Genomic DNA, 23,019 nt, shown 5'->3' with positions numbered 1-23,019 from the left:
GCATCCATCCATCATAAAAAGTGCTTCACATGGTTTATAAAGTTTTAATATGGATATTTTCTTACATAAACACATCAATCTGCTATGAAGGCCTTTATTAACCTCCCGGAGCCGCGTGGAGTACTTTTTATGATGGATGGATGCACTTTATTAGACTTCAAAATCTCAACAGCCATTCACTGTCATTATAAATCTTTGCATATAATGAAAAAAGGATGCGAAAAACACAATTAAAACATCATAAAAGTTTTGTGAAGCAATATAATTCACAATGTTTGAGACCAGTGACCAGAATTTAAATGGAGTTGGAATTATATTAAAAAATGTCCTGGCTCTTACAAGCTTTATAATGGCAGTGAATGGCTGTTGAGATTTTAAAGTTCAATAAAGTGCATCCATCCATTATAAAAAGTGCTTCACATGGTTTATAATGTTTTAATATGGATATTTTCTTACATAAACACATCCATCTGCCATGAAGGCCTTTATTAACCTCCCGGAGCCGCGTGGAGTACTTTTTATGGTGGATGGATGCACTTTATTGGGCTTCAAAATCTCAACAGCCATTCACTGTCATTATAAATCTTTGCATATAATGAAAAAAGGATGCGAAAAACACAATTAAAACATCATAAAAGTTTTGTGAAGCAATATAATTCACAATGTTTGAGACCAGTGACCAGAATTTAAATGGAGTTGGAATTATATTAAAAAATGTCCTGGCTCTTACAAGCTTTATAATGGCAGTGAATGGCTGTTGAGATTTTAAAGTTTAATAAAGTGCATCCATCCATTATAAAAAGTGCTTCACATGGTTTATAAAGTTTTAATATGGATATTTTCTTACATAAACACATCCATCTGCTATGAAGGCCTTTATTAACCTCCCGGAGCCACGTGGAGTACTTTTTATGATGGATGGATGCACTTTATTGGACTTCAAAATCTCAACAGCCATTCACTGTCATTATATTTCTTTGCATATGATGAAAAAAGGATGCGAAAAACACAATTAAAACATCATAAAAGTTTTGTGAAGCAATATAATTCACAATGTTTGAGACCAGTGACCAGAATTTAAATTAAGTTGGAGTTATATTAAAAAATGTCCTGGTTCTTCCAAGCTTTATAATGGCAGCGAATGGCTGTTGAGATTTTAAAGTTCAACAAAGTGCATCCATCCATTATAAAAAGTGCTTCATTATAAATCTTTGCATTTAATGAAAGAAGAAAGTCATATACACTTAGGATGGCTTGAGGGTGGGTAATTCATAGGGTAATTTGCATTTTTGGGTGAACTATCCCTTTAAGTCACTCATTGCCAGAAATCTTAACATCCATGAGTGTAGTGATGTCCAATTTGTGAACAAATTATTTTTCTTCAAAAAATCACAATTGGTCCTCAACAGAAGAAACTAAGCCACTCAGATGATGAGAGAATCGGGGGATGAACTATGAGATCAAGTGTATACAGTAGAACAAACAACACTTCTCAAAAGTGATTCACAAATTAAAACATTCAATTTGCAGAAATGCAAACGCAGACAGCACAGAAGCACATCTGTTCAAATAAAATTACGCTGATAATGACTTGGGTTCAGGCCATCAAACACACACCTCCAAGGCGTACTGTTCAAAGATACGGAGCTGCAGGAAGATGTCCAGTTTGATCCTGCGCTCGTGGAAAAGCTCCTCCATATGAGCCTGAGCCTCATCCAATTGCTGAAGAACACCCTCGATATGAGCCACGGAGCTGGCATGAGGCAGCTTATTACAGGCCAGCGCTGAGTCCCTGTTTGAACGAACACAAACCCACGCCAACACATCCAAGACCAAATCAATATCAATAGAGGGCACGTTAATTCAGAACCAGTATATCAGCATGACATAACATGAAAGGACTTGTTCAGGAGTAATCTGAAAAGAAGATTATTAAAATTGATCTGCAAATGTAAAACTGTTGGAGCCTTGGCCTTGTGGTTAACAGATTTGGATCTAAATCCTGTGCTTCACTAGTTTGTTACGTTTCCAAGGCTGTTGGGAAGAAATTGGTAACTTCTAGAATGGAAGATGTGAAGATAGTTGGTTATGCTCAGTGGTGGACAGCAATGTAAGTATTTTTGCTTTGTTACTGCACTTCAGTCCATTTTATTTTGAGAACCTTTCACTTTTACTTCACTACATTACAAAGTGTACTTTTTGCTGTACTACAATTCTTAAAAACATGTCATTCCTCATTATTTTGAACAGGAGAAGTCATCTCCTGCTCCAAGAGATGATAGCAGTGTCCAGTTCGTGAATTAGCTGATTCTTTTCAATAAACCAAAGGGATTGTTCACCAAAATATGAAAATTCTGTCATTACTCACCTTCATGTCGTTCCAAAGCCGCAAGATCTTTGTTCATCTTCCAAACATAAATTAAGATATTTTTGATGAAATCCTTTCTGACCCTATATAGACAGCAATGCAACTACCACATTCAAGGACCAGAAAGGTAGTAAGGACATCCATAAAATAAGCAATGTAACATCAGTGGTTTAACCCTAATTTTATGAAGCTACGAGCATACTTTTTAAATGCAAAGAAAACAAAAATAATGACTTTATTCAACAACTTCTCTTTCATGTTAGTCTTCGATGCATGATCACGAGAGTACTACAAAACAGTCTTCGTAAACATCTTTGAAGATCTTGACAGAGATGAAGACTTGCCATTTTTTGCCCAGCCTTACTTACTTGAACCAGAATATACAGACGAAGAACTAAGAGAGTGTCACGATTTGAGCCTCCGTCGCCCTGGGATCACAAACTCTTGCACTACACATCATGGACTTCAGCCCCCACAAGCCACTGCACCCATCACTGCTCACACCTGCAGCTCATTCACACACACACACCTGCAGCTCATCACACGGACTGCTTATAAGCCACTCACACACACACACAGCTTCTTCGCGAAGTCTTGTATTGCCCCGGCTACATTCTGAGTGTTTCTTTCCCGTGTTTGATTTCCCGTGTTTTTGATTCCTGGACTCCCTCTTGTGTTTGATTCTCGCTGCCAGCCCCGACCTTTCTGCCTGTGTTTGATGACGATTTCTGCCTGCCCCTGTGTGTTTGTCTGTACCAATAAAATGCTGCGAATGGATCCGCTCGTCTCAGACTGTCATTGTGACAGAAGACTTCGCCATTACAAGGATCCAGCAGCTAGTATGGTGTCATCCGGTTCCAGCACGAACTCTACGGTACAGATCATGCGTCTCAAACAAGGTGAGCGGTCTGTTGAGGAGTATGCGATGGACTTTGTCGAATTGGCTAATCAGTCTACTATGGATGACTTATGCCTGATGATTTTCTTCCGTGGAGGACTCTTAGAGCCATTGGCTTCACTGATGCCTATGATCGAACATAACTGGACTTTACAATATTTCATTGACATTGCTCTGCAAATGAGTAGACAACAATGTTCCCACAGTAAACTCCAGCTCAGAGCCACTACACAAGATGGCCGCTAGCCCAAAACCACAGCACCCACATATTACCACGGCTTGGCGAAGATTGATGTCCAGCATAGAGGACCCACCGCTGCTGTCGGCGCGAGCAGCTGGTCTACCTAACCACACAGAGCCTACGCTGGTTCCGCCCGGCCTCCCAGAGCCTACGCTGGTTCCGCCAAGTCTTCCTGAGATTCCTGGCTGCCCTGTTTGAGCTACGGAGGCCATGTATGGACTGTCGAGTTTCCCACCCACCCTCCCTACTGCCCTAGTCCCACCACCCATGTCTCCTGACAGTTCCTCTGCTCACCTTCAACCCACCTTCGGTGCAGAGGACTTGCCGTGGGACTGCCAGTCTCCATCGGTGCCCTGGCTGGAGGATCCCTCACCATCGCCTCCAGCCTCAGAGTCCTGGACTCCGCCTCGGCCCTCTGACCCTGCGGCTCCACCCCGGCTCTCTGCTCCCTCGTCTCCGCCGTTGGTCCACCAGCTCCACCGTCCCTCCGGCTCCGCCGTGGTCAGTCGTCGCCCCACCTTCGCCTCTGGACTCTACTCCTCCGGCTGCGCCTCGTCACTCCGTCCCACCGGCTCTGTGGACCTCCTCCCTCCCGTGGGCACAGCCTCGGTCCTCTGTCGCTCTGGCTCCGCCGCGTACCTCCGGACCTCCATCTCCGCCTTGGTCGCCAGAGCCTTGGGTTCCGCCTTGGCCCTCCGGATCCTCGGTGTCGCCCATGACCTTCGACTCTCCGGTTCCGCCTCGGGCTCCACCGGCTCCACCTCCGTCGGTCGGCCCCATGGAGGAGCCAACCCTTCCTCCACCATGGCTTCTCCCTCTGTCGGCTCCGCCTCAGTCTCCTGGTTCTCCACCTGCACATGGTCCGGGGCCTCCAGTCAGGCCTCTGGGCCATGCCCACTCCATCCCAAACTGTCACACAGGTATTTGGAGCATCTGGAAGCCGCTCCTAGGTGGGGGGCTCTGTCACGATTTGAGCCTCCGTCGCCCTGGGATCACAAACTCTTGCACTACACATCATGGACTTCAGCCCCCACAAGCCACTGCACCCATCACTGCTCACACCTGCAGCTCATTCACACAAACACACACACACCTGCAGCTCATCACACGGACTGCTTATAAGCCACTCACACACACAGCTTCTTCGCGAAGTCTTGTATTGCCCCGGCTACATTCTGAGCGTTTCTTTCCCGTGTTTGATTTCCCGTGTTTTTGATTCCTGGATTCCCTCTTGTGTATGATTCTCGCTGCCAGCCCCGACCTTTCTGCCTATGTTTGATGACGATTTCTGCCTGCCCCTGTGTGTTTGTCTGTACCAATAAAATGCTGAGAATGGATCCGCTCGTCTCAGACCGTCATTGTGACAGAGAGATGGACGTTCTACGTCAGAATCCCTGCTCCTGCGTCAGCAGCACACATTCATGCATCATGATACTCATGTGAACATGTGTCAAAGACTGACACAGAAAAGAAGAAATTGTTGAATAAAGTTGCTTTTTTTTGTACACAAAAAGTATTCTTGTAGCTTCATAAAATTACAGTTGAACCACTGATGTTACGTGGACTATTTTATCGATTTGACTTTCTGGGCCTTGAATGTGTCAGTTGTGTTGCTGTCTATGCAGGGTCAGAAAGCTCTCGGATTTCATCCAAAATATCTTAATTTGCGTTCCAAAGATGAACAAATGTCTTATGAGTTTGGAACAACATAAGGGTGAATAATTCATGACAGAATTTTCATTTTTGGTTAACTATCCCTTTGAAAAGTAATATTTAATACTTATACTCAGGGCCTAAAACTAACTTTTTGCCACACCTGTCAATGGCCGATGACATGATCAAATTTACTGGCAAATTTTTTTTATTACTGGCCATGAAACTCTTTTTGCAAAAACAGCCAGTTATTACTACTACTACTACTACTACTACTACACTACTTTTTAATTTGTCCTGCTACTGGTGTCTCTATTAAATGCATTTTTCCTCAATTTTACCTATTAATCATATCTATTCACCATTACAATAAAATTGAAAGCCTTTATTTCTTATTTTTAGGCTCTAAAATATAAAACAACTTTAAATTTAAGTGATTTTAAAACAATCTGCACATAAACTATAAATTGTATATGCATAAACTGTACAAATTAATCCTAATTAATCAGCGACTAGAGCAGTCGAGTGATGATTTCTCTTTTTCTTTTGTTCTGTGATTTTCATAAACGACAGACTTCAGCAGGTTGAGGTTACACTTTAAAACCAGCGCGGTCTCTTTAAAATCAGATTCACATGACGCGGATCTGACATATATGCTATTTTCTAGAAACTTAAGATTTTGTAACTCATTTAAGACTATGTTTACGAGGGAACTCGCCAAAACCACGCATTGACATAACTATGTGTGATTTCGTCTATTTAAAGGTTGTATCAGCGATTTCTAGCCTGAAACATAAAGTGTCAAATTCAGCTGACCTTTCATCACGATCCGCTCGCTGCCTGCCCCATAAATTGTCTGTGAAAAAACCGCGTCTCTCTGGTCAACCTAGGGTCCGAGATATGCCAAAACAACAATCGGCACTACCAACCTTTCCACAGATAAACAAACAGTGTTCCAACCAATCAGCGTCAGGGGTTTGGTGTTGTGGACTTTCGCTCCGCCTCCCTCACATCCCAGCACCAGTAGGAAAGTCCACAACACCAAATCCTGACACTGATTGGTTGGAACACTGTTTGTTTATCTGTGGAATAGTTGATAGCGCCGATTGTTTTTTTGGCATATCTCGGACCCTAGGCTGACCAGAGAGACGCGGTTTTTTCACAGACAATTTATGGGGCAGGCAGCAAGCGGATCGTGAAGAAAGGTCAGCTGAAATTGACACTTTATGTTTTAGGCTATAAATCGCTGATACAACCTTTAAGTCAAGCAACAACCTCCCGCTCTCTCTATTGAAACCAACTGCAATTGCAAGTGTCTTAAACTGCAATTCATAGACTGACCGCTAGAGACTGGCTGCAAAAGGGAGTTAATCCCATAGACTCCCCATGTTAAAATGCCCAACTTTACAGCAGAAAAAAAATATTTTTACAGCCTGGTACAAAAAGTGGTTTTGGTCTATATAGCTAATTTCGCCCTTCATGTCAACTGTGAGGGGGGTGATTTTTTTTTTTTATAACTCATCCGTTTAAGTTATATTAAGCCTTAAAGTTCTGCATAATTAAGGGTGTGGCCACTTGAGTGACAGGGGGATGGCCGCTGCATTGCATTGTTATATTTCGTAAAAAGTTTTACCCGACAACTGACGACTGATACTGTTACATATACTCGTCAACGCCAATTTTTTCTCGTATTTGACGCTTGCCGTCAATTAAAGTGTTAATTTTAGGCCCTGCTTACACTGGAGTAATATTTTATAAGGGTAAGTACTCAGGTAAAGGTATCAAGTACTCAAATACTAGATTTGTGTACTTCGTCCACCACTGGTCATGATGAAATACTGTACAACAGGGGCATGCTGTCAACCTCACCGCAGGTGCTGAATAAGCTCCTCCCCTTCTTTGATGACATTGAGTGTGGCGTCCAGAGTGCTGCTCTGCTGCTGCTGAAACAGTCTGATCAGCTCCTGAACTGCATCCACTGACTCAGAGTTCACCACCGGCTCCACAAGAGTCTTCTGCAAGTCCTCCATCCACGACCACAGCTACAAATAGGACAGATGGACAGATACATGAGACAGTCAGATATGTGGTTGCAAGGCCACTGATCAGCTGTTCCTTTGCAGTTTATTTGATGTTGTGGGTAATTACTAGGCAGCTCTACACTTCTGGGTATTTGTTAGACTGTGTCTACTCTGGGCGTGAATGCGGCGACAAAAGACAATTATTTATTGTTATTAAATTATTTATTATAAAGAACCCATTATAATCACATTATTAATATGTCTACGCTGGATGCAGTGTAACACGGCAAATCCCGACAGTAAACTGATGACTCGTTTTATTTATGTACTGGCACAACTAGCTCCTGCTGAGGACCAACTTAAACCAGCTCAAACCAGCTACCAAAGCACACCTAACAAGCATATGCAGTTTTCTTTTAAGAAGAGTGATCTCTCTCATATTCTGTTATTTTTTTTGGAGCAGCCCAAGCTGTTTCTTTTAACACGGTGTAAAATACAAACTGAATACAGACTGGGTCCGTGTACGTTTTATTCATTTCATTTTCAAATTGAAACGAAATAAGCAGAAATAAGAAAGGCTCATTTATTCATTTTTTTATTTGTTGAGAAAACGAAAAAACGAGATTTTGGCTCGATTTTTCGTTTTTTTGGTTCACGGGTAGAAAACGGATAAACGACTTCAAAATTCGTTTTCCACATGTGGGCGGTAACGAGACGCCCCTTTACGCCGATTGGTCAACCAAATCTGGACCGGTGACGGGTCCGTGTATCATCTGATCATTCAGTTATTCCACTTAATCTGGCAAACGAAAAATAGGCAAAACAGGTTGATGTTTCATTTTTGGGTTTTTCTGTATGAGCCAAAACATGACAGCTGATTTGTTTTTTCCGTTTTTCAGCTCGAAACCAAAATCCAATAAACAGGAAAACCAAAAGGAAATAATACGGCTAAATTACGTTTTACTTTATTTTTAGCTTTGCGCATGCGCAATGAATAACGGCGTAAAAGCCTGTCATCATTTGTGGTACACAATGTAAAGATATGTAGAAAATACACATGCCAGCCGCACTTTTTTTTGCGCGTCTAATCATGCTGGGAGCGGTCAAAATGTATGTACAAAATATAATTTATTCAGAAACATTAAAATCATACTCTTTTTTGACTTGATGGAAAATAGCAATAAATAAATATTGTATATATAGGTGCGATTTGCCGGGAGGATGGGGCGATTTATGGGTGCGATTTGCCGGGGGATGATAATGTGATATCCTAATTGTTAATAAATAAATAAAAAATCGCAAAAAAAAAAATTAACAAAAAAAAATCGTGAAATCCTGGAGAGACTGGTTAGTGTAATTTGTTGACAACGCGCATTATTTACCCGTCTTTTTAGGTAAGAAAAAAATAATGGGTGTCAGGTCATGAAATGTTTTTAATACATTTACATTTACATTTATTCATTTAGCCGACGCTTTTATCCAAAGCGACTTACAATTGGGAATACAACAAGTGATTCATCCTAAGGAGGCAGATCAACATAGGAAGTGTTCAAAAATACCATATATCAGGCGTTGTTAGAAGAGTGCAGGCTAAAAAGGAGAAGATCAAGAAAGAGAGGAAAAACAGGCTAGAAGGGAGGATTTTTTTTTTTTTTTTTTATTGAGTCAGATAGTGTCGAAAAAGATGGGTTTTCAGCAGTCGTTTGAAAGCTGTTAAGGAGTCTGCATTCCGGATAGGGGTGGGAAGATCATTCCACCAGGCAGGGACATTGAACGAGAATGTTCTGGACAGTGATTTAATACCTCTCTGTGGTGGTACAATGAGGCGTCTTTCACTAGAGGATCTCAGTCTTCTGGAAGGAGTGTAGATGTGTAGTAGTGAATGGAGGTAGGCAGGTGATGATCCGGTGGCTGTCCTATATGCCAGCATCAGTGTCTTGAATTTGATGCGTGCTGTAACCGGTAGCCAGTGCAGGGATATGAAGAGAGGTGTAACATGGGCCTTTTTGGGCTCGTTGAAGACCAGTCGTGCTGCTGCATTCTGAATCATTTGTAGAGGCTTGATTGTACTTGCTGGAAGACCAGCTAAAAGAGCATTGCAGTAGTCCAGCCTGGAAATGACCAGGGCCTGGACGAGGAGTTGTGTAGCATGCTCTGTTAGGAAGGGCCTGATCTTTCTGATGTTGTACAATGCAAACCTGCAAGATCGAGCGGCCTTAGCTATGTGGTCTTTAAAAGTCAGTTGGTTGTCAAAGATAACACCCAGATTTCTGGCTGAAGTTGATGGGGTAATTGTTGATGAACCTAACTGGATGGAGAAGTCATGCTGTAGAGATGGAGTGGCAGGAAAGATAAGGAGTTCCGTCTTTACTAGATTGAGCTGTAGATGGTGTTCCTTCATCCATGCAGAGATATCCGCCAGGCAACCTGAGATCCGTGCAGCTACCGATGGATCGTCTGGTTTGAAAGAAAGATAGAGCTGTGTGTCATCAGCATAGCAATGGTAGGAGAAGCCATGTGCCTGTATGATGGGGCCCAGAGATGTAGTGTATATGGAGAAGAGGAGAGGTCCAAGAACTGAACCCTGAGGAACCCCAGTGACCAGTTGATGAGTTTTGGATACCTCGCCTCCCCAGGCCACTCTGAAAGACCTACCAGAGAGGTAGGATTTGAACCAGCGAAGTGAAGTCCCTGTAATACCCAGCATTGAGAGGGTGGACAGGAGGATCTGGTGATTCACAGTGTCAAAAGCTGCAGATAGGTCCAGCAAGATGAGTACTGATGAGTACTGATGAGTACTGATGAGTACTGATGAGTACTGATGATTTGGACTCAGCTACGACGGAAGCTGTACTATGTCCTCACAATTTAATAAAAACATCCTAGGTTAGGCCTATTAATAGTAATGATTAATTTAAAACAACGAATACATTTTATAGAGAAGGTGAGCAAAGTATCAAATGAGCTTTTTGGAAACTCCGAATCAGTAAACACTGCGTGATCCACTGTTTCGAAGCGCTCCAATCGGATCTCGAATCATTTGATTCAACTTCACGATTAGACGCGCAAAAAAGTGCGGCTGGCATGACGTGTATGACAGGCTTTTACGCCGCTATTCATTGCGCATGCGCAAAGCGGTAAAACACAACAAAACTGAAAATAAAGAAAAACGTAATTTAGCCGTATTATTTAGTTTTGGTTTTCCCTTTTATTGTATTTTTGGTTTCGAGCTGAAAAACGGAAAAAAGAAATCAGCTGTCATGTTTTGGCTCATTCAGAAAAACCCAAAAATGAAATATCAACCTGTTTTGCCTATTTTCGTTTGCCAGATTAAGTGGAATAACTGAATGATCAGATGATACACGGACCGTGACGCCATCCATTGTTCGTTCAACAAAATAAAAGACCATTATTTATTTATTTTCATTATTTTGCAGTCTTTAAAACAACAAACATACAAGTGCAATAACATTACATCAAAATATAATACAATATAACTAAAAATATAATAATAATAATAACATTGGAAAAGCAATTAAAAAATTACATGTACAAGAAGTACAAATAGTTACAAATTATTCAAAGAATAGATTTACAGCTTTAAAATAATTTACAGCTTGTGTCACGTTATTTCTTGATTCTTTTAACCATTGCATACCTGGCTGTTTCTATTAAAATGAGAGTCAACAAGATGATAGTCCTCTGACTGGACTTTCTTCTGTTCAACCTAACTCGTTTCACAAATATTTATTTCACAAATATTAATCTGCATCAAGCATGTTTTATTTTGCTGAATTATTTTAAATCTGAGTATCTGCGGTACAGACAGCGCAAAGAAGAACATATCAATGTTCAGTCAAGGGTAAATGCACAGCAGTCATAACTTTTCTTTTAGACATTATGCTCAGTTTTGGACAGCGATGGTAAGTGCAAATACTGTAATGCAAATCGACTGAAGGTACCGAGGGTGGAGAATTTAATTTTTACTGTACTGTATATCATAGCCACAGGAACGTTTCATTTCGCCAGGATTTAAGTTAGTATAAGTGTGCACAGCCTTGATGCTTAAGTAAAATGTTGATATCAGCTAGATAAAAAATAACGCTTTAAAAAGTCGCTTTTCACTGTGTTCGGCCATTTAACGATTAAAATACTTGCCCACCGCCCCACCGTCGTTTTTTATTAAAATGTTATGTAAGGGATGATATTTCTGCGATAACTACCGGCTGCCTGTACATTATCCCGCTTATTACACGGCTACTTGCCACATAAGGAAAAAAACTGGACATGAATATGAATTTGAAACCTTTTATTGGCATATTTGTTTTAAATTAACATTTTTATCCTTCCGCGAAACGATATAGTACCATGTGACTAACATTCAAACTATGTACGTTAGTAAGACAATTTAAATAGATTAATGTCGAAATTTTCCATTGTTAATTGTGGTTGTCCAGTGTTTGTCACAAGATGGCGCCAAACGGTAATCTTTGTTGGCAGTGGCACGGAGGGATTTTAAACATACAAGTAGTACCGGCTATGCGTTATTACTTTGGAGCGGTGATTATTTGAAAAGAACGAACCTGCAAATGTCTCAACTGACCAATCAGAATCGAGCATTCCAAAGAGCCGTGTAATAAATAGAAATAATTTTTATAGAAATAATATCTAGGTAGTTCAGCGGGACAACAGACAATCGTCTGCTTTATATAACTTACATCACGAGCAACAGCGCACTGATCCAGCAAGTTGATTGACAGGACAATAGCGGAGGCAGGAGCACAAGAGTGCAAAGTGAACTTTTGTTAAATAAAAAAATATAGGTGCCTGTAGGTAATATACATATACCGATATAGCAGTCAGGAACGTTTTATTTTGCTGAGGTTTAAGTTAAGTTATCTTAATCATTGTGTCAATCATCTCGCTGAATAACTCGTCTCTTGCGCTGTTGCTCGTGCTGTATGAAGCGGACGATTGTATTGTATAACTACTACAATGATATTATTTCTATAAAAATTTTGTCTTTATAACATTTCTATAAAAAACGAAAGGTGGGGGTGGACAATTAATTTAATCAGTGGATGGCCGAACACCCTGAAACACCGACTTTACAAGCCTAAGCTTTATTTTTTTATCTAGCTAATATCAACATTTTACTTAAGCATCAAGGCTGTGCACACTTATAATAACTTAAATCCTGGCGAAATGAAAGTTCCTGTGGCTACGATATACAGTACAGTAAAAATTAAATTCTCCACCCTCGGTACCTTCAGCCTGTTTGCATTACAGTATTTGCACTTACCATCGCTTGTCCAAAACTGAGCATAATGCGCTGTCTGGGTACCGCAGATACTCAGATTATAAACCATACAGCAAAATGAAACATGCTGGGTGCAGATTAATAGCTATGAAATAAATATTTCTGTGAAGCGAGTTAGGCTTAACAGAAGAAAGCCATAATTTTGTTGAAAAAAAAATATATATATCATATTTTTACATCTTACAATCAACAAAGCGGCACAAGCTTTAAATTATTTGAAAGCTTAAAATGTTTTATTTGAATAATTTGTAACTATTTGTACACATACAGTATGTACATGTGATTTTTCTTATTGCTTTTTCTATTTTATTATTTTTAAGTGTCTTATTTTATTATATTTTGATGCAATTAATGTTATTTCCCTTGTTTGTTCGTTGTTTTAAAGACTGCAATTAGAATGAAAATAAAGAACGAAAATAAATAAATAATGGTCTTTTTAAAAATAATGGTCTTTTATTTTGTTGAACGAACAATGGATGGCGTCACCGGTCCAGATTTGGTTGACCAATCGGCGTAAAGGGGCGTCTCGTGACCGCCCACATGTGGAAAACGAATTTTGAAGTCGTTTATCCGTTTTCTACCCGTGAACCAAAAAACGAAAAATCGAGCCAAAATCTTGTTTTTTCGTTTTCTGAACAAATGAAAAAACGGATAAATGAGCCGTTTTCTTATTTCTGCTTATTTCGTTTCAAATTGAAAATGAAATGAATAAAACGTACACGAACCAGACTGGCTTAAAACACCCAACTGCTGCATATGCATATGATACACAAACTTCAACTCTCGGTTGGATAAAGCAAACCAGTGACACACTACTAAAGTTTTGATAGATGACAATTAGTCATAGATTAGGCATTATTGGTATGCAAACAAACTGTGTGTGTGTGTGTGTGTGTGTGCATGTCAGTGTTGCCAAGTCCACGGTTTTCCCACAGAAATGGGCTACTTTAACAATTTTTCTTTTAATTCCAAAAATCATTAGAATATTAAGTCAAGATCATGTTTCTTGAAGATATTTTGTAAATGTCCTAACATAAATATATCAAAACTTAATTTCTGATCAGTAAAATTCATTGCTAAGAATTTAATTTGGACAACTTTAAAGGTGTTTTTCTCCATATTTAGATTTTTTTTTTTTGCACACTCAGATTCCAGAGTTTCACATAGTTGTCTCTCTGCCAATATTGTCCTACCCTAACAAACCATACATCATTGGAAAGCTTATTCAGCTTTTAGATGATATATAAAAATACCTTTATGGTCCAGGGTCATATATTGGATCCTGGCTAAAGAAGCATGTATAGAATATGTCAGGGTCAATGCCATGGTTTAGTAATTCTGAATGGATCCTTACGTTAACAGCTGCAAAAAAGGTTTTGGGTACTTGTTAGAGCATTGCTTGGTCAATAACAGGCAATTGTCAGGGTGTCACTTTGGGGGTTGTTAGGGTGTTGCAAGAGTGTTCTAGAAAGTTTTTTGGAAACTTCTCTACCTCCTTACAGTTCAAAATATCATTTCTTAAGAAGTTGTTTAAACAGAATCTCATTATGTTGTCTTTGTTTTTAATTTGTGCTGTCAATCAGTAAGTAAAGTTGAGAGCTACTAACAAAATATCTCATGCATGAACAAAGACCAGAGATCATTAAAACTATTTTAGAAACACTGTCTAGTTTGTGTGTATGCACTACCTCTTTCGTGTGGGTGTGAAATGACACTGAGATATCCAGCAGGAGTTTCCTCTGCTCCACCCTCCGCACAAACTCCTGAACTCTGACCTCTAGGTGATGGGCGGCAGCGTAAATCTCTTCTGGATCACACTCTCCCGTCTGAGCTAGCTGCTCCGCTGCCTCCAAAAGCTTATCCGCATTAGTATAAGTGTTCTGGAGTGAAGCAGAGAGAAGTGAGTGAGAGAGAGAAGTACATTAAAAACATCTTCCTAGAATATTAACAGGAAACTCAATAGTATGATGAATGATATCACTGCTATTGCTCATTAGCTTCGCTCTCATCAAGCAAAAAATACACACACAAACACAACATAAACTGATAAACTGGTTCCCACCTGTGCCACCTCCTGAAAGTCATCATGCCGTTTTTGTAGTGCTCGTGCTCTGTGCACAGACTTCCCAACTCCTGTGTGTTTACTGAGAAAGGCCTCTCCATGGTTTTCAATCCAGTCCAAGACCTGAGCACACACACATACAGTCAAACCAAAAATTATTCAGACACCAGATATAATTTTTTAAATCTTTTTTTACTAGTGGGTGCAGGGCACTATAGTTGATTTATGTAAGTGAGGATAGCTAAATGAAGTAAACTGACATATTATACCTAAAAATTCCTTATACAGAGGGCTACCAGTAAAATTAATACAAATTTGGGACCAAAAATTAGACCAAAAGACATGTTGACCTGTCCATGTTTTGCTTAAGTGTTTGCTTTTTACACCACAGACTGAACAAAATTAAACATTGCTTGATAATTGGTCAACAAAGTATTGAAATGTGTGTAAATATTGCCATACTAACAGTTGTCACTGAATTTCTGGTTGATTGTAATCCATTACATACCTTTCTATCTGACATTATCAAGATGAATTTGAATTCTTGTCATATTTTAATAATATTTTTTAAACTACAGCGAATAAGCTTAAGCATACATAAAAAGTATTTTTTTTACAGTATGCTAAAGTGTGCTTCTTTTTCACAAGGGTCATCTAATTTGTGATGTTTCTTTCCTACAGAACAATTTTACACTTCCCAAGAAAAAGTCAGAGCTTAAATAGTGAGTTGGAAAAAGGCTCAGGGGATTTTTAAAGGTTCAACAAAGTTTGTCAGTCGGAAATCAAAGTTCTTTAGTTCACTGCACAAGCTCAATGCTCGAGTAGGCCTCGTTTCTGTCTAAAGAGACCCTGGAAAGATTCCAGTCACATCAAAGAAACAACACAGTCCTGACAGAGAACCGGTGAAGGTACAACAAAAAGCCCCTGAAGGCGACGGCCTCAGGAAGTCGAGTGTATTGTTGGAGGTATTGACTAGAGGCCAAGCACAATACTGCCGTCCCTCGAGGACGCTGAGGCAATCTCAGTCAGCTCTGTGAGTCAGAGTCCATGTCACTTCCTTGTCACTTCCTCTAATGCTCTCTGCACTTGATATTTGTTCTGCCGTAGGAGAAACATCGTAACACGTAAATATCTAGAAAACAGCTGCTGAAAGGTTGAGAGGCTGGGGTGGCATTCATCAATTGTGTGTGAATAGTTTATGTCAGTGCATGCAGGGTTGCATACATATCTGAGTGGTTCCATACATGACTTACATAATGCATGTGCATATACCTGCTGTACGTCTTGTTGAAACACACACAGCTGAAGTCTCTGGTGCAGCCGGAGCTTGCGGTGTTGCAGGAGACCCTCCAGTCTGCGATACTGATGAACTACCTCATGGACTACCTCCAGTACCCCCCTCACCGCTTGACTGTAGTCGGCCCCTGCCGTCAGAGACCCGGAGTCGGCCGGCGGCTGAGGCCTTTGCAACACATCCAGTAGTGTCTTTCCTTTCTGACTGACCTGCAATCAGAAATATAACATTGCACTTTATTACTTCAAGTGTCTGTGTTTTAGAGTACATATTACTACATTGTACTGTAGGCATAATATGTAACTTTTTAAAGGGATAGTTTACCCAAAAATGAAATTCTGTCATAAATTACTCATTCTCATGTTGTTCCAAATCTGTAAGACATTTGTTCATCTTCGGAACACAAATTGAGATATTTTTGATGAAATCCGAGAGCTTTCTGACCCTGCATAGACAGCAACGCAACTACCACATTCAAGGCCCAAAAAGGTAGTAAGGGCTAGGGCTGCCTCCTAATAGTCGACTAACCGTTAGTCAATGAGAAGAGGCTTGGTCGATCAAAATTTTTATTAGTCACAAAAATTCACAGGAAGTGGCAAATTCACACAGTCTGTGACAGACAGATCGTTAACGGCTGGTCTATGTGGTAATATAGTACATTGGGCAGGACAGCCAAACACTCACCTACCATTCATCGACCTCAAATATTCATTTTCATCGGAAAGATGTACACTGCCCTCCAAAAGTTTGGAAACACCCCTGGCAAAGTGTGGTTTTGGACGATATCAGCACAGTGTGAATCATCTTTGGGCAATCCTTCAGGAGGCTTAGAGTAATATATCAAGTCAATGTTTGAATAAAGTGACAGCTCGGATGCCCAGATTACGCAGAGCTGTAATAGCTGCTAATGGTGGATATTTCGATTAATCGAAAATGTAAGTTTTTTCTATGTATAAACTGTTTATGTAATAAAATATATTTTTGTAGTTTGTCTTGTCCCTTATCAGTGCAAAATTATCAAAAAATTAAAAAGGGGTCCAAAACCCCACTTTTCTAAGGTGTTTCCAAACTTTTGAAGGGCAGTGTATGTAGTAGCAACTTTACATGGCAGCTCAATCTAATGTTAACCTAGAAAAATGTGAGCTACTGAAGTGTCTGTGCGGAGTTTCGAAGCTGAATAGTAGCACACTTACTGCATGAGAGATGGAAGGCGCCTGTGCGGTCACTTGCTCTTAAAATACTCTGTCATTTTTGGTCACGCAGATAAAATACAACTTTAGAATCTGTGAAGACTCTATGTTTACTTGTGTGCACTCAGAATAACAACGAAACATTGTGCTTTTGTAGAATAATGAAAGCAAACAAGATGTGCTTTCTGCCATCTCGGTCTCTGTGAACTTGAGCTCAAAACTCAGTGTATACTTGCCTTATAGACATGAAAAATATATCTATAGAGAGTGAAATGTCTAATTTTAAATGAACCAATTGAAATAGAAAACAAATATTTTCAGATTATGTAATCCATATGAAACATGCATACAGGCACATCCACTACTGCGAAGATGACGAGTCAGTGTTGCAGACTTCAACAAAGAAAGCAGTAGTTTATCAATAAATTATTAAAATGTTAATGCAGTCTCCTTGCTGTTTTTCCCTGACACATTCATGATTATTATATCTGCCGGTGTGCTGTGGCAAGCTTTTTACTGTGCTTGAGCACCAATTAGACTATGTAGGCAATTAAATGTTAAATATTAATAAACGTGCGACTAATGCTTAAAATTAACGACTATTAGTCGACCAGAAAAAAATCTTTAGTTAAGGAAAGCCCTAGTAAGGACATTGTTAAAATAATCCATGTTAAAACAACTTTATACAACAATTTATTCTCTTCCGTGTCAGTCTTCGATGCACATTCATGAGAGTACCATTTTAATCAAGTCCTTACTACCTTTCAAGGCCTTGAAAGTGAGATATATGAAAACTCTCGGATCCCGAATATCTTAAATTGTGTTCCGAGGATGAACAAATGTCTTATGGATTTGGAAGGCATCCTCCAAGAAACATTACGTAATTCCTTTGATTCTTTTCAATGAATCTGTAGAATTGGTTCACAAATTACATTGAGTGATTCATTTGTGAATGAGACTGATCCAGCTGCAGCTGTTCTTGAGTCAACTCACTGATTCAGTGAATCATTAGGAGTAAGTCTCTGGTTAACAACTCACTAAATTGGTCATGTCTGACTCAAAATGAGTCAGAACCAGAAGGAATATGATACTTTTGAGCTCAAGCATACAAAAGATTTGACTAATGGAACATATTAGGGTCCCGATTCCGCCCCTTTGTGCGCTTTTGCTCCTCTATAAAAGCCTAATTTTACATGCAAATCAGTCAAATCATTTAACGTGACTTGCATAAAATAGAACATGCTTGATTTATTAATGTTTACTTGATGTTGTGCTTTAAAAAACAAGAAAGAGAATTTGCGCTGTTCTGTGTATCCGTTCAGATGCGGCCGTTTGGTGATTATTTGTGTAAACATTCATCAGTTCATAAAGCTCATAAAGCGGCCACAAGTAATATTCCTTCTGCTGTCTTTGTGCTTAATGTTAATCAAACAACAAAAGACAAAGACAAAATCGCTCACTGCTCTTGACGGAGGGACTTTTGTAGTTTTTATAAAAAATTAATTCTTACAGTGAAGACTATACTGATTTATTACATTTCCCAAAAATAAATTTCATTTGTATCTTTTTTTTTGTATTGCCATCTTTAAATTAATCAATCATATAAAGTTCCGGACCCACTTATAATTGTGTTAAACAATCGTGATTACAATATTGACCAATAATAATCGTGATTATGATTTTGCCATAATCAAGCAGCCCTAGCACATATGTGACCCTGGACCACAAAACCAGCCATAAGTGTACATTTGTCGAAATTGAGATTCTTACGGTAAGCTGAGTAAATAAGCTTTCCATTGATATATTGTTTGTTAAAATAGGACAATGTTTGTCTGAGATACAACTATTTGAAAACTGGTAATCTGAGGGTGCAAAAAATATAAATATTGAGAAAATCGCCTTAAAAGTTGTCCAAATGAAGTTCTTAGCAATGCATATTACTAATCAAAAATCAAGTTTTTATGTATTTATGGTAGAAAATTTACAAAATATCTTCAGGGAACATGATCTTTACTTAATATGCTAATGATTTTTGGCATAAAAGAAAAAATGATAATTTTGACCCATACAATGTATTTTTGGCTATTTCTACAAATATACCCGTGCTACTTAAGACTGGTTTTGTGGTCCAGGGTCACATATAGTTGCTAATTTGTAGTATTGTTTATTGTAAGTGTAAATCATATTTGTGACCCTGGACCACAAAACCAGTCTTAAGAAGCATGGGTATATTTGTAGCAATAGCTAAAAATACATTTTATGGGTCAAAATGATTGTTTTTTCTTTTATGCCAAAAATCATTAGAATATTACGTAAAAATCATGTTCCATGAAGATATTTTGTAAATTATTGTAAATATATCAAAACTTAATTTTTTATTAATTATATGCATTGCTAAAAACTTCATTTGGACAATTTTTAAAGGCGAATTTCAGAAATCCAGATTTTTAAAAATAGTTGTATCTCAGTCAGAAATTGTCCTATCCTAACAAACCATACATCAATGGAAAGTATATTTATTCAGTATAAAGATGTATAAATCTCAATTCCAAAAAATTGACCCTTATGACTGGTTTTGTGGTCCAGGGTCAAATTTAGGTTATAGGGTACATGACTGCCATTTGTTTGAACTAAATCTGCTCTAAACGGGCAATTGTTTTAAAGAAATAGTTAAAAAAAATTTGATATGCTGAACTTTTACTCCAACATTACAAGTGAAAAGTTGTGTTGTACAAACACAGCGTTTCACTTCACAAGATGTTCACCGATGGCAGAAGTGGTGTGGATTATTGTGATGTTTTTATCAGCTCTTTGGACTCTGATGGCACCCATTCACTGCAGTGGATCCATTGTTGAGCAAATGATGTAATGCTAAATTTCTCTAAACCTCCAAAACAAAGCTTTGCAGGCTACATATATTAAAAAGTCTACAAAAAAAGCATTTAAAATGCTCACCTCCGTATATGCTGTGGTGACCTGCTCGTACAGATTCTGGTGGTTGTGAATGGCCATCTCAAGTTCTTGCGTCGCTGTCGGCAAGCCGCCCTCACCGCACGACTTCACCCATCCCTCCATGCTGGACAGAAACTAACAGAGAGAACACCCTCTTTAACTTTACAGCATAAAAGGTCCATGTAATAAAATCAGAGAGGACAGAGGTGCATAGTTGTACACACTCATTAAAAACAAGCTTAGACATAATTAAACAGTGTTGCTGATGATCATACAAATTGGGGTCATAAATCAAAGGCATGAAGAAGCTATGTGTGCACATTCAGACAAAGGAGTTATTAATGAAGAAACAGACCAAAGCTGACAGGGGAGTGTAAAGTACAGTTGGATGTAAAGGAAATCAGGAATTATTTAAAAATGGATCAAATGAATCAAAGGCACTACTTAGGAAATATAACATCAGTGAGTAAACAGTGTTTGGATTGTAAAACGTGATAACAAGCAGCTTTTATAATGAGGTGCTGCTTCTTCTTCTTGACTAAATAATTACTTTTCTCGGTATAGCCTAATGCAGTCATAGTTAGAATCAGCTATATTAAATCATATTTTTGATTTAAAGGGATAGTTGCAATCATATACACTGATTATAATGTTAATGTAAATCCTTCAAAATTGTTTTAAATGGTTGGCTTCACATTGTTTACTAATAAATCATAATCACATTTTTGTGTTTTGCACCACTACACATATTGTAAAATAAAGTAATAATAATTTAAAATAATGACAATTAAAATAATATTAATTAAAAATTCTAACTTTAAATCAAGTTAAAATGACCACCGTAACATTCAAAAAACATACTTTTAAACTAAATCTTTTCATTTAATAAACAAACCATACGCACAAAAATTAACATTTTATATTATTTTTCATTTTTAAAAAAACTTTTCAAATAATCTTAAAAAAACCAGTGCAAAGTTCTCTCCCTACTGACCGCACATAGAAAATAACCAGCTAAAATGTCTGATTTTCAAAAGAAAAGATGATAATGCATTTTATATGCATTTTAGTGCTCAGCATTGAAAATTGGAATAAATTAGCTAAGCTGCATGGGCTTCACAAAATAATTTGATAACTCAAAGTTGATTTGATAACTCAACTCAGAATTTTTAGGACGATGTTTTAGTTCCATGTTAAAAAAAATTTCAAAATCGAAGACAACAAGATCAAAGTCGTAATATTCCGAGAATAAAGTTGAAATATTACGAGTCGTTTTTATTTTTTATTTTAATGTGGTTCTAAAACACTGTCACAGATTTTAATAAATGTGTTAAAAATATATATATATAAAAAAAATCGAAACAATTCAACTTTATTCTCAAAACATTTCAACTTAATTCTCGTAATTTCAGCTTTAGTCTCTGAACATTTTGACTTTATTTTCATAATTTCGACTTTATTCTAGAAACATTTCGACTATATTCACGTAACTCGACTTTATTCTCAAAACTCTTTAACTCTATTCTCGAAATTTCCACTTAATTCTTAAAACATTTTAACTTTATTCTCTTAATTTCAACTTTATTCTCAGAACATTTTGACTTTATTCTTAAAACATTTAGACTTTATTGTCGAAATATTTTTGACTTTATTTTCGTAATCTCCACTTTATTCTCAAAACAATTTAACTATATTGAAATTACAAATTTATTCTCAAAATATTTCGACTTTACTTTCAAAACATTTAGACTTTATTCTCAAAACATTTAGACTTTATTTTCAAAACTTTTAGACTTTATTCTCTAAACATTTAGACTTTATTCCTGAAAATTTCTACTTTATTCTCGAAATATTTCGACTTTATTCTCAAAACATTTTGATTTTATTCTCGAAACATTTTGACTTTATTCTGGAAATATTCCGACTTTATTCTCGTAATCTCGACTTTATTCTTGAAACATTTCAACTTCATTCTCAAAACATTTAGACTTTATTCTCAAAACATTACGACTTTATTCTCGTAATTTTGACTTTATTCGCTAAATATTCCAACTTTATTTTTGTGATTTCGACTTTAGTCTCGAAACATTTAGACTTTATTCTCAAAGTTTTGACTCTATTCTCGAAATTTTGACTTTATTGTTGAAACATTTCGACTTTTCAAAAATTTCGACTTTTTCGACTTTTATTCAGTTAATTTTGACTTTATTCTCAAACCATTTCGACTTTATTCTAGAAACATTTAGACTTTATTCTCGGAATTTCGACTTTATTCTCGAAACATTTTGACTTTATTCCCAAAATATTTTAACTTCTCATAATTTCGACTTTATTCTCGTAATCTCAACTTTATTCTCAAAATATTTCAACTTTTTTCTCATAATTTCGACTTTATTCTCGTAATTTCGATTTTATTCTCAGAACATTGAGACTTTATTCTCGTAATCTTGACTTTATTCTCAAAACATTTCGATTTGATTCTTGAAACATTTTGACGTGATTCTAGAAATATTTCAAGTTTATTCTCGTAATTTCTTTTCATTTTAAATGTGTTCCAAAAAAATAAAGTCTGCATCAGAAACAGCTTGGTTATTACCTGTTCAGATTTCTGGTGGAACACAGAGGACATAGCCAGGATGGCACTGCGCTCCTCCAGTGCCGAGGCAAAGCTCTTCCAGTCCTGATCCAGCTGACCAGAGATCTGCTGTATTTGAGCGGAAGCATAATGACTGGCCTCACAGAGCCGCGTCGCCACCGAGACGATACGCGAGATATTGACATACGCATTCTGAAAAGAGAGAGCCATTAAATTAATAACAAGAACACACAAAACCTGTTCGATTTTGTCAAGTGAGAGTGTACTTTTCTTGAGATTCCTCCATCGTACCATAGAGTTCATGGCAAAGTGGTCATGCTGGGTCTGAAGATCGGCTGCATGCTGGTAGCTCACGCCAATGTCTGTGTGCGTCTGCAGGAACAGCTCTTTATTGTGTCCGATCCATTCAAACATCTACAAAGAG

General features: G+C 38.0%; 1 protein-coding gene across 1 annotated transcript in view; it reads right to left on the bottom strand.

The window, feature by feature from the left end:
* Positions 1 to 23,019, bottom strand: part of kalrnb (kalirin RhoGEF kinase b) — a 141,524-nt gene that overhangs the window by 86,355 nt on the left and 32,150 nt on the right. Inside the window, exons 6-13 of the mRNA XM_073852685.1 lie at positions 22,887 to 23,009; positions 22,596 to 22,787; positions 20,003 to 20,134; positions 15,836 to 16,066; positions 14,564 to 14,686; positions 14,190 to 14,381; positions 7,030 to 7,202; positions 1,618 to 1,792 (exon numbers count right to left, since the gene is read on the bottom strand). Of these exons, the coding sequence (XP_073708786.1) occupies positions 1,618 to 1,792; positions 7,030 to 7,202; positions 14,190 to 14,381; positions 14,564 to 14,686; positions 15,836 to 16,066; positions 20,003 to 20,134; positions 22,596 to 22,787; positions 22,887 to 23,009 (1,341 nt within the window). The remainder of the gene's footprint in view (positions 1 to 1,617; positions 1,793 to 7,029; positions 7,203 to 14,189; positions 14,382 to 14,563; positions 14,687 to 15,835; positions 16,067 to 20,002; positions 20,135 to 22,595; positions 22,788 to 22,886; positions 23,010 to 23,019) is intronic.

This window comes from Garra rufa, chromosome 12, assembly GCF_049309525.1.
Source record: "Garra rufa chromosome 12, GarRuf1.0, whole genome shotgun sequence".
NCBI classification, from domain to species: Eukaryota; Metazoa; Chordata; class Actinopteri; order Cypriniformes; family Cyprinidae; genus Garra; species Garra rufa.
Note: the sequence above shows the minus strand (reverse complement) of the source record. Positions and strands in the feature narration are given on the sequence as shown.